At 36.4% G+C, this 12,155-nt stretch overlaps 2 protein-coding genes across 2 annotated transcripts; one reads left to right on the top strand and one right to left on the bottom strand.

Annotated features, from left to right (window-relative positions):
• Window positions 1-1,470: 1,470 nt before the first annotated feature.
• LOC141391191 (uncharacterized) lies at window positions 1,471-2,659 on the bottom strand. Its single transcript, XM_073964103.1, has 2 exons — window positions 2,184-2,659; window positions 1,471-2,102 (listed from the first exon to the last, which is right to left on the bottom strand). The coding sequence occupies exons 1-2, from the start codon at window positions 2,556-2,558 to the stop codon at window positions 1,782-1,784; spliced, it is 696 nt and encodes a 231-aa protein (XP_073820204.1). The 5' UTR covers window positions 2,559-2,659; the 3' UTR covers window positions 1,471-1,781.
• Window positions 2,660-9,251: 6,592 nt separating this feature from the next.
• LOC141391190 (uncharacterized) lies at window positions 9,252-9,948 on the top strand. The gene is made up of 2 exons (XM_073964102.1): window positions 9,252-9,641; window positions 9,707-9,948. Exons 1-2 carry the CDS (start codon window positions 9,261-9,263, stop codon window positions 9,899-9,901), a joined length of 576 nt encoding a protein of 191 aa, XP_073820203.1. The 5' UTR covers window positions 9,252-9,260; the 3' UTR covers window positions 9,902-9,948.
• Window positions 9,949-12,155: the final 2,207 nt, after the last annotated feature.

The raw sequence follows: 12,155 nt of genomic DNA, 5'->3' as shown, positions 1-12,155 counted from the left end.
GTCCATACTGTGCACATTACGAAATTTCTACCAGACTTAGAAGAGGTTCCAATATGGACTCAATCGGTAAACTCCTTCCAGTACCTCCCACACAAAATTTCGGAAAAGTTCAGTTTAGGACCTGCTCTCGAATCGCCTTGGTTTTTCCTGTAACATCTTGTATTCACTGTCCCCTATACGACGGTACAAGTTTCATCAGGGGCAAGTCCATACTTCCTGAGAAAATAGCCCGAAAGTTGCAAAAGGCCCCTATGACACCGTATGTAGAGGTTGGAGCGCAAGATAACTCTCGAACGGATCTGCCGATTCGGTCCAAAATTTTGCCTTTGTAATATTTTGTCCAAACATAGTTTAAATTCGAAGATAAGCCATATTGGTGCACTCCATCAGGTACCTCCCCCACAAAAGTTCAAAAATGTTCGGAAAAATTGTGCGCACGATAAATCTTGAAGGGAGTGACCGATGTAATCCATACTTCGCACATCTTAATTTATCTACCAGATATAGATCAGGTTCGAATATGGACTATATTTGTCTACTCCTTCTATTACCTCTCACACAAAATTTCGGATAAGTTCACTTTAAGACCTGCTCTCGAATCATTTTGATTTTTGTTGAAGCGATTTGCATTCTCTACCTCTATTACGACGGTAAAAGTTTTTCAGGGGCAAGTCCATATTTCTTGGGAAAACAAAAAGGTGTAAATAACCCCTATGTCACCATATGTGGCGGTCGGAGAGCACGATAACTCTCGAACTGTTCTACCGATTTGGTGCAACATTTGGTCTTCGTCATATTTTATCCCAACCTAGTTTCATGGGGCAATACCGGACCACAACTTCCGGTACTTCTCCCCAATATTTGAAAAATGTCACTAAAATGCTAGGACGATAACACTTGAATGGGCAACCAACTTGGTCCAAACTTTGGATCTCCAAATATTTTGTCAAAATTTAGTTTAACTTCTAAAATATCGTTCCTCCCTAAGGGTACCTCCCCGATAAAGGTTCAACATTTGTGTCTTAGTGCAGTTAATTCCTAATCCAAATTTTTGTCGGCAAGTTCAAATGCCCAAAAAGGGCCACACAATTTTGAAGATACATTCGATCTGTCCGTAGGTGAAAATTTCACTTCACATTGGCTGAGGGTACATATCGGTCGGCAATGCCGACTGACACTTTTTTACTTGTTAAATATTTTCATTTTGACCAATATTATGACTAAAATATCTGGCAACCATTGCAAATTAGAGGAACTGCCGTAAGTAGGAACATGAAGCTTAGAAAATTTACTAAATGCTTCAACTTAAGATAGGGCGTGAATAGTAGTCCTTTGTTTCAGAAACTCGCTTATAATATATATTTTTTTTTTTTCATTTTTAAATACTTATTTCTTTAAAATTAGTAATGTTAGGAACCACAAAAAATGGCAAAAAAAACAAGTTGAGTTTCGAAAAAAAAAATTGGAATGTTTAGAAACGATTTGCATCTTTAAATTCTTAAAATGATAACATGAAATTTTTTATTTTTGTTGTTGGGCGCATCCACTGTGCATTGGTCACACTTCTAAGTCATTAAAATATGTTACTTATGTAATTGGGTTGGAAAATTTTGGAGTTCGATATTGAGATTCCGTTTAATTTTATTTATTGCCAATTGCAATTAATCAATTTTTTATAACATAGAATTCAGTATAATTTTGCGGAACTGTACAATTAATTTTTTTATTTTATTATTAACAATATTTTTCATAACATTTTAGTTTGTTTTAAACACTGAAATTTAGATTTCGGCTGGAGGAGGAGTGGGAATAGTTGGTGTAACTGTTGGTGTCTCTGCTTCAACAGTAGTAGTTGTATAAGGAGCAGTAGTTTCGGTTACTACAGGTTCAGCAGTAGTAGAGGGTGTAGTAAAGCTACCACCATTCAAACAGGCATCCAAAGCAGCATAGAGGGCAGTTGATTCCTTGACATAATTATCGGCACAGGTATCAGTACAGGACTTTTGTTCGAAGGCAATGGCCTGATATCTGTTATTGACATATTGCCATTTAGTTTTCGACAATGTCTGGATGTCATAGGATGAGCTGATGGCGGAACCAGCCTGGTGGGGTAGAAAAAAAATAACACATGTCGATGATAATAAATAAACTCCAAAATCTATTTTACCCTCTTCTCAACTTACCGATTCATTGAAACACTCAAAGAAATCAAGAGAAGATTCCTTTTGGGAACATTCTTGGTATAGGGTACAAATTCCTTCAGCTTCATAGGTAACTGTGGCACGATCGCTAGCTACTTCAGCTTCAACAGCCTTGGTGGCAGTGTCGGCAGTATCCAAACATAGGCCATACGCAGCTTCGTATCTATTGGTGGCCTCGTTGATTAGTGGCAAATAAACCGAAAAACACTCCATATTACGTGCCGAAGAACCAGTTTCCATAGAACGACTCGATTTCAAAATGGTATTGGCCAAATTCCTTTCAACCATTGGTATAACATTAAAGGAGAAAGCCTCCCTGGAGGCAAGAGCCAAAAGTAAAACACTTATTATCCACATGTTGTTGGGAATGTTGGTTGGTGGTTCGTTGAAATGATAGTCGTACTACTACTGAACTGTTTGAATCAAGTCACATTGGTTTTATACAAAATGGCTTTCTTCTTGACAAACCATCGCAATCGCTCCAATAAGATAGCAATATATTGGCACATTTCCTTATCAATAGAGATTTCACAAATAATACTTTTGCTTGGTGCAAAATAATACACCAAAATTTTTGTCTAAGACCCAAAATCGTGTTGGACAACAACAAAGCACCGCAATCCGCTATCATTTTTCCATGGAATTATGTTTATGATGGCATAAGCCGATAAATATACATATAAAATATTACCATTCCATTATCAATCAATACAAGATTTGTCGAAAAAATTCCTTGTCATATTCTAAACTGTATGGACTTACTATTGGTTGGTTTGTATTGTTGTTGGAATATTTATTGATTTGTTTACACCTCTTCTACAAACATTGCAGTAAAAAGTGATTTTTAAGAAAAAGAATGACATGAAAAGCCCCTTTTTTAAAATAAAATCGTTAACTAGGTTATTGGTGCTTTGCATTCAATTATTAAGATTGCATAGACTACATACTCGTACAGTCGAACTTCTCTGTAACGAAGCACGAAGAGAATGCCCATTTGTGTCTTAAAAGGAACTTCGTTATGGAGAAGTATTCATTACAGAGAAGTTCGTCATAAAGAAGTTCGACTGTACATATAAATATTTATCGCAGAGCCAATTAAGACTTTTAGAAAATACAAATTTCATATGAAATATTGTTTGATTTCTACGAACACGATTGGTATTGTTCTATATAATTTGCTCTTCGGGATTAGACTACAACTGATGTCATCTATTCTATAGAAGACCTCAACTGAGGTCATCTATTCTATAGAAGACCTCAACTGAGGTCATCTATTCTATAGAAGACCTCAACTGAGGTCATCTATTCTATAGAAGACCTCAACTGAGGTCATCTATTCTATAGAAGACCTCAACTGAGGTCATCAATTCTATAGAAGACCTCAACTGAGGTCATCTATTCTATAGAAGACCTCAACTGAGGTCATCTATTCTATAGAAGACCTCAACTGAGGTCATCTATTCTATAGAAGACCTCAACTGAGGTCATCTATTCTATAGAAGACCTCAACTGAGGTCATCTATTCTATAGAAGACCTCAACTGAGGTCATCTATTCTATAGAAGACCTCAACTGAGGTCATCTATTCTATAGAAGACATCAACTAAGGTCATCTATTCTATCATCTATTCTGTAGAAGACATCAACTAAGGTCATCTATTCTGTAGAAGACCTCAACTGAGGTCATCTATTCTATCATCTATTTTGTAGAAGACCTCAGCTGAGGTCATCTATTCTATAGAAGACCTCAACTGAGGTCATCTATTCTATAGAAGACCTCAACTGAGGTCATCTATTCTATAGAAGACCTCAACTGAGGTCATCTATTCTATAGAAAACCCCATCTGAGGTCATCTATTCTATAGAAGACCTCAACTGAGGTCATCTATTCTGTAGAAGACATCAACTAAGGTCATCTATTCTGTAGAAGACCTCAACTGAGGTCATCTATTCTATCATCTATTTTGTAGAAGACCTCAACTGAGGTCATCTCAACTGAGGTCATCTATTCTATAGAAGACCTCAACTGAGGTAATCTATTCTATAGAAGACCTCAACTGAGGTCATCTATTCTATAGAAGACCTCAACTGAGGTCATCTATTCTATAGAAGACCTCAACTGAGGTCATCTATTCTATAGAAGACCTCAACTGAGGTCATCTATTCTATAGAAGACCTCAACTGAGGTCATCTATTCTATAGAAGACCTCAACTGAGGTCATCTATTCTATAGAAGACCTCAACTGAGGTCATCTATTCTATAGAAGACCTCAACTGGTGTAATCTATTCTAAAGAAGACCTCAACTGAGGTCATCTATTCTATAGAAGACCTCAACTGAGGTCATCTATTCTACAGAAGACCTCAACTGAGGTCATCTATTCTATTGAAGGCCTCAACTGAGGTCATCTATTCTATAGACGACCTCAACTGAGGTCATCTATTCTATAGAAGACCTCAACTGAGGTCATCTATTCTATAGAAGACCTCAACTGAGGTCATCTATTTTATAGAAGACCTCAACTGAGGTCATCTATTCTATAGAAGACCTCAACTGAGGTCATCTATTCTATAGAAGACCTCAACTGAGGTCATCTATTCTATAGAAGACCTCAACTGAGGTCATCTATTCTATAGAAGACCTCAACTGAGGTCATCTATTCTATAGAAGACCTCAACTGAGGTCATCTATTCTATAGAAGACCTCAACTGAGGTCATCTATTCTATAGAAGACCTCAACTGAGGTCATCTATTCTATAGAAGACCTCAACTGAGGTCATCTATTCTATAGAAGACCTCAACTGAGGTCATCTATTCTATAGAAGACCTCAACTGAGGTCATCTATTCTATCATCTATTCTGTAGAAGACATCAACTAAGGTCGTCTATTCTATCATCTATTCTGTAGAAGACCTCAACTGAGGTCATCTATTCTATCATCTATTTTGTAGAAGACCTCAGCTGAGTTCATCTATTCTATAGAAGACCTCAACTGAGGTCATCTATTCTATAGAAGACCCCATCAGAGGTCATCTATTCTATAGAAGACCTCAACTGAGGTCATCTATTCTATAGAAGACCTCAACTGAGGTCATCTATTCTATCATCTATTCTGTAGAAGACATCAACTAAGGTCATCTATTCTATCATCTATTCTGTAGAAGACCTCAACTGAGGTGATCTATTCTATCATATATTTTGTAGAAGACCTCAGCTGAGGTCATCTATTCTATAGAAGACCTCAACTGAGGTCATCTATTCTATAGAAGACATCAACTGAGGTCATCTATTCTATAGAAGACCTCAACTGGGGTCATCTATTCTATAGAAGACCTCAACTGAGGTCATCTATTCTATAGAAGACCTCAACTGAGGTCATCTATACTGTAGAAGACATCAACTAAGGTTATCTATTCTATCATCTATTCTGTAGAAGACCTCAACTGAGGTCATCTATTCTATCATCTATTTTGTAGAAGACCTCAGCTGAGGTCATCTATTCTATAGAAGACCTCAACTGATGTCATCTATTCTACAGAAGACCTCAACTGAGGTCATCTATTCTATAGAAGACCTCAGTTGAGGTCATCTATTCTATAGAAGACCTCAACTGAGGTAATCTATTCTATAGAAGACCTCTACTGAGGTCATCTATTCTACAGAAGACCTCAACTGAGGTCATCTATTCTATAGAAGACCTCAACTGAGGTCATCTATTCTATAGAAGACCTCAACTGAGGTCATCTATTCTATAGAAGACCTCAACTGAGGTCATCTATTCTACAGAAGACCTCAACTGAGGTCATCTATTCTATAGAAGACCTCAACTGAGGTCATCTATTCTATAGAAGACCTCAATTGAGGTCATCTATTCTACAGAAGACCTCAACTGAGGTCATCTATTCTATAGAAGACCTCAACTGAGGTCATCTATTCTATAGAAGACCCTAACTGAAGTCATCTATTCTATAGAAGACCTCAACTGAGGTCATCTATTCTATAGAAGACCTCAACTGAGGTCATCTATTCTATAGAAGACCTCAACTGAGGTCATCTATTCTATAGAAGACCTCAACTGAGGTCATCTATTCTATAGAAGACCTCAACTGAGGTCATCTATTCTATAGAAGACCTCAACTGAGGTCATCTATTCTATAGAAGACCTCAACTGAGGTCATCTATTCTATAGAAGACCTCAACTGAGGTCATCTATTCTATAGAAGACCTCAACTGGGGTAATCAATTCTAAAGAAGACCTCAACTGAGGTCATCTATTCTACAGAAGACCTCAACTGAGGTCATCTATTCTATAGAAGACCTCAATTGAGGTCATCTATTCTACAGAAGACCTCAACTGAGGTCATCTATTCTATAGAAGACCTCAACTGAGGTCATCTATTCTATAGAAGACCTCAACTGAGGTCATCTATTCTATAGAAGACCCTAACTGAGGTCATCTATTCTATAGAAGACCTCAACTGAGGTCATCTATTCTATAGAAGACCTCAACTGAGGTCATCTACTCTATAGAAGACCTCAACTGAGGTCATCTATTCTACAGAAGACCTCAACTGAGGTCATCTATTCTATAGAAGACCTCAACTGAGGTCATCTATTCTATAGAAGACCTCAATTGAGGTCATCTATTCTACAGAAGACCTCAACTGAGGTCATCTATTCTATAGAAGACCTCAACTGAGGTCATCTATTCTATAGAAGACCCTGACTGAGGTCATCTATTCTATAGAAGACCCTGACTGAGGTCATCTATTCTATAGAAGACCTCAACTGAGGTCATCTATTCTATAGAAGACCTCAACTGAGGTCATCTATTCTATAGAAGACCTCAACTGAGGTCATCTATTCTACAGAAGACCTCAACTGAGGTCATCTATTCTATAGAAGACCTCAACTGAGGTCATCTATTCTATAGAAGACCTCAATTGAGGTCATCTATTCTACAGAAGACCTCAACTGAGGTCATCTATTCTATAGAAGACCTCAACTGAGGTCATCTATTCTATAGAAGACCCTAACTGAGGTCATCTATTCTATAGAAGACCTCAACTGGGGTAATCAATTCTAAAGAAGACCTCAACTGAGGTCATCTATTCTATAGAAGACCTCAACTGAGGTCATCTATTCTATAGAAGACCTCAACTGAGGTCATCTATTCTATAGAAGACCTCAACTGAGGTCATCTATTCTATAGAAGACCTCAACTGAGGTCATCTATTCTATAGAAGACCTCAACTGAGGTCATCTGTTCTATAGAAGGCCTCAACTGTGGTCATCCATGTTATAGTTCATCTGTTCCATAGAAGACCTTGCCCTGAGGTCCAAAATTCTATAGAAGAATTTCACTGAGGTCCAGAAATAGTCTATAGGAGGCCCAACTGAGGTCATCTATGCTATAAAAAAACATCAACTGAGTTCAGCTGTTTTATACAAGGTATCAGACCATCATTTAATTTTATATAAGTTAGCCAGAAGTTTACTATTGGCAAATGTATTGCCACAGTCAGACAGACATACAGTCAAAGAATAAAGTCAACATACATCTCCAGTTTAAGGGTAAGTTAACAGACCTCAACTGATAACACTGTGCAATATTTTTTTGAGGTGATCTTGTGCAAACAATTCGAACTGATGATTTTTTGAAAGTACACATCCAACCGACCAGAAACCCTAGTTGGTTTTGTTGTGTCAGATCCAGCTCGGATTTTATGGTCCCATGTAAACATGGTTAAATAATTTAAAGAAATTCGGCGCTATATCTCTGAAATCAATGCGAATTCTTCTTCTGACCTCTGAAGCAAATTTGTAGATAAGGACAAGAATAAAATATTTGGAGAAATAATGAACTCGAAAAACAACATTTATTGCCTCAACTTTCAAAATATATGCAAAAATTTCACAATTTTTATACATTTCGCACCGTATTTCGAAAACCGTTAATTTTTTCTGAATATTTTCTATTGCAAAAATATTCCCTGGAATGTAATACACAACTCTTCAGAACATGTCATTCTTGTAAAGTGCCTCTATCCCGTTGTTTTCAGTACATTTTTCAACGACGATTTAATAAAAATTTCAATAATGTAGTGAAATCCGAAGTGCGAGAATAAACTCTTGGTGTGAACTGTGTTTGAAATACGTGTTGTAAAAGATATGATGCAAAATACCGCTGAAGCAACATGAAGTAAGAATTTTAGAGTTTCAGAATGTTCTAAACAATTGTTAAGAACTTCATTTGGATGATTTTTGCAAAGGTTACTTGGTTCAACTCCCAATAGTTTAGCCGATACTGACCAGAATTTCAGCAATTATGTACAATTTTCTATATTTTACAGATTTTGATACCCTAGATGAAGTTTTTCTTATGTGGTTTTTTCAGAAGATAAATTCTACTAGTATAGGGCTACAATGTTGCTAAAGACAGCAAGGCCAAATTCCTATTCGTTTCTGAGATAAAGGCCTGATAAATACAAAAAAGTGTAGATTTAGCCCGGTTTAGATGAGGCCATAAAATCCGAACTGGATCTGACAGGACAAAAACCTACTAGGGTTTTTGTAGTCTAAATATGTACTTTCAAAAAAAAACTAGAAGTTGTTTGCATTTTCAGTGTTGCATAGTGTAATTGGAGTTTTTGCTGAGACCTTTATGTCTTAGAAACTTTCTTTATTCGCTGATTACTTTTTTTGTTTATGTCTGAAAGAATTTAAAATATTTTGAATGACTCAAATATGAATAATCTGTATTATAAATGCAAGCGATTTGTTTTGTTTTGAATTGAGTTATTAAACGTTTGCATTGGTGTGCAAAAGTCAATAAAAACTTCTCTGCAGAATATTAATAATTAAGGATTTTAAATTAAATTTAGCTTTTACTTTCCGTTTTCTTGATAACATGCGGCTTTATCTTCATTCCGTGGAGCCAAAAACATGATTCCATATCAAATATTGATAACATCACCGTTGATTTAATTTAGCGAAAATATAAAATGGTCTGTTGGAAAATATCGTCTGTCATATTCGCCAAAGTAACGAAACTATTGAAATGTCGAAATTATTTGGATTCGGTTTATTGATTGTCGCTGTAGCTGTTGCCGGATGCCAAGCAGCCAGCCAGCCTAGCATATTGCCATTGGCTGAGCAGAGATTGTCTAACTATCTAATGCAAGCTGTCGCCAGAAATACCCCACGTAACATTGTTTGTTTCCAAGAATATTTGCCAAAATTGAATCAATTAACCGAAGAATATGAACAAGCCTATGGACAGTGTATGAATGCCACAGCCAATTCCAAAGAACGTGTGGAATTGGAAGTAGCCAAAGATCGTAGTAATGTTCAAGCTCTAGCTGATGATGTGTGTCAGGCATATACCAAGTGTTCGTCGGTTGTTTCATCAGCTGACTTTTTCGAATGTTATTTCAATGCGGTAAGTAACTTTGAAAAAACAGTTTTCCAATTATCCATATTAAATCATATTTTCTTCCATTATAGACCGATGATGCCATTACCAACTCCTATTCCATCCAAACCACATCGAAGAGCCGAGCCCAATACATTCAATTGCGTTATCAAACCATTCAGTACGACGAAACCGTTTGCACTGATTCCTGCAAGAATACCTATGTTGAAGAAACTGCCAAGACTTATGCTGAATTGGATAAGTGTTTGGCTGAGTTATCTTCTTAATTGATTAGTTCGACTCCCGAAATAAAACAAAATATAATAAACAAATATTCCCAAAAAGTTTTATTTTGTTACTATAATTTAATAAAATATAACAGGGCGCAAATAAATATGTATTTAAAAGAATCTAAACCTTGCTATCACACTATAGGTAACAAATCGATTTATTAGCTAGCTATCCGTCCTTTAAGTTTATCTGCAAATAGGATCCTCTATAATCCAGCTAATCACAAACCCACATTAAAATCATATTTAGTTTCATGTGTCCCATCTGTAGCCATTGTTGACCTTTTTCCATTTCTATTTAATCGCGCTTCAAAAAAATAAATAAATTTATTTAAGTATATAATTTACACCTCTTTAAAGTTTGAATTGGCAAGATTGATTATCAATCAATGAAGATTTCTATCGATGATTGATTTGAAATATATGCCTGAATTTAAAGTATTGTTTTCAATACAAATTGATTTTTATAATCTGGGCGATTAGAATTTAAAATACAAATTCAAATCAAAATATTCAAGAGCAAAAGATTAAGGCAATTAGCGATGTCTTTATACCCTACAACAATATGTGGGGAGGGTATTATAAGTTGGTTTTGACCAAACAGTTTGTAACGCATCGGTCGTATACCCATACTTATGTATATACATATACCAAAATGAATGTCTCGACGAGCTGAGTCGATCTGGTCGATGTGTGTCCGTCCGTCCGTCTGTCCATCTACACCTTGTAATCACGCTACAGGTCGCATTTTTGATCGGGGTCCCGGAGAGGAAGAAGCTTATTGATTTGGTCGGATAATATTTAGGGATCGGAATGGGCAAAAAACTAATTTGGAAAAAGATCAAGGGAGGAAAGAAGGCTATCGGATCGTCCAGGGTTTCGGAGTCGAGGTACTTTTGCTCGACTCCGACTCCAGACGAGGTTTTTTCACGACTCCGGCTCCGACTCCTGTTCGACTCCGAGAGTAAAATCCTATACCACTTCTTCTTCTTTATTTGCACATTCGTTTTCCGAATATTAGTGACAAATATAATTTAATTACAATTATCATATATACATTATTTGTTTTCATACATTATTTATCAAATCTGCAAATCCCTCTCTGTCTCTCGCCATGCTTAATAGATTTGTGCCATCTCGAATACCAGTCCATTCCGTGATGTTATCAAGCCATGTTAACTCTTTTGTTCCTCTAATGGGTTTTTCTTCAATTTTTATGCGGGTTATATTTTTTGTAATCTTTATATATAAAAGAGCTTAGTGAGTGAGTGAGTGACTGAGTGACTGAGTTACTGAGTGACTGACATATCATCGCCCAGACGAAACCGCTGAAGCTAGAAAGCTGAAATTTTGACTGTGGGTTGCTGTCGGTGTGTAGGGGTGAGATAAGGCTGGGTTTTTGGAAATTCGACCTAGAAGGGTACGAAAAGTACTAAAAGGTACTAAATATGGTACCCTTTGTATTAGGCAAACGGGAAGAGCTAGAATTCTGATATTTGGAATGAGGGTAACTGATGGAGAGTTAGAAATATGTACCAAAGGGTTTTTGGAAATTCGACCTATAAGTGTACGAAAAGTTACTAAATTTGGTACCAATTGCATATTTTGAGCAGATATAGCTACAATCTTCATATTTGGTGTGGGAATGAAGGTTGGGAAGTGGAGTTGATATAAGGAAATGATTTTGGAAGTTCGTACTTATGTGTACGAGAAGTACTAAATGGTACTAAATTTGGAACATTTTGGATTTGGGTGAACGGATAGAGCTGAAAACCTAAAATTTGGAATTTAGATTAACGAAGTGTACGATTGAGATATGGGGGTAGTTTTGGAAATTCTTACTTATGGGTACGAAAAGTAGTAAACGGTACTAAATTTGGTACAAATTGGATTTGGATGAACGGATAGTGCTGGAATCCTTCAATTTGGAATTTAATTACTTTTGGAGTGTAAGATTGAGTTAGTCTTGGAAATTCGTACTTATGGGTACGGAAAGTACTAAATGGTACTAAATTTGGTACAATTTAAATTTAGGTGGTCGGATAGAGTTGTAATCCTGAAATTTGGAATTAAAATTACATATGGAGTGTAGGATTGAGGTAGTTTCGGAAATTCGTATTTATGGGTACGGAAAGTACTAAATGGTACTAAGTTTGGTACATTTTGGATTTGGGTGAACAGATAGAGCTGGAATCCTTAAATTTATAATTAAGATTACTTATGGAGTGTAGGATTGAGATAGTTTTGGAAA

This window comes from Musca autumnalis, unplaced genomic scaffold (assembly GCF_047663935.1).
Source record: "Musca autumnalis isolate F117 unplaced genomic scaffold, ASM4766393v1 scaffold_1, whole genome shotgun sequence".
In the NCBI taxonomy this organism is placed as follows: domain Eukaryota; kingdom Metazoa; phylum Arthropoda; class Insecta; order Diptera; family Muscidae; genus Musca; species Musca autumnalis.
The sequence above is the reverse complement of the archived record's forward strand: the minus strand, read 5'-3'. Positions and strand labels throughout refer to the sequence as shown.

Excerpts from the sequence above, each read along its gene's own strand:
- LOC141391190 (XM_073964102.1), top strand. The coding sequence starts at position 9,261 with ATGTCGAAATTATTTGGATTCGGTTTATTGATTGTCGCTGTAGCTGTT. Across the intron at positions 9,642-9,706 it reads TCGAATGTTATTTCAATGCG|ACCGATGATGCCATTACCAA; the intron begins GTAAGTAACTTT and ends CTTCCATTATAG.
- LOC141391191 (XM_073964103.1), bottom strand. The coding sequence starts at position 2,558 with ATGTGGATAATAAGTGTTTTACTTTTGGCTCTTGCCTCCAGGGAGGCT. Across the intron at positions 2,103-2,183 it reads TTGAGTGTTTCAATGAATCG|GCTGGTTCCGCCATCAGCTC; the intron begins GTAAGTTGAGAA and ends CTACCCCACCAG.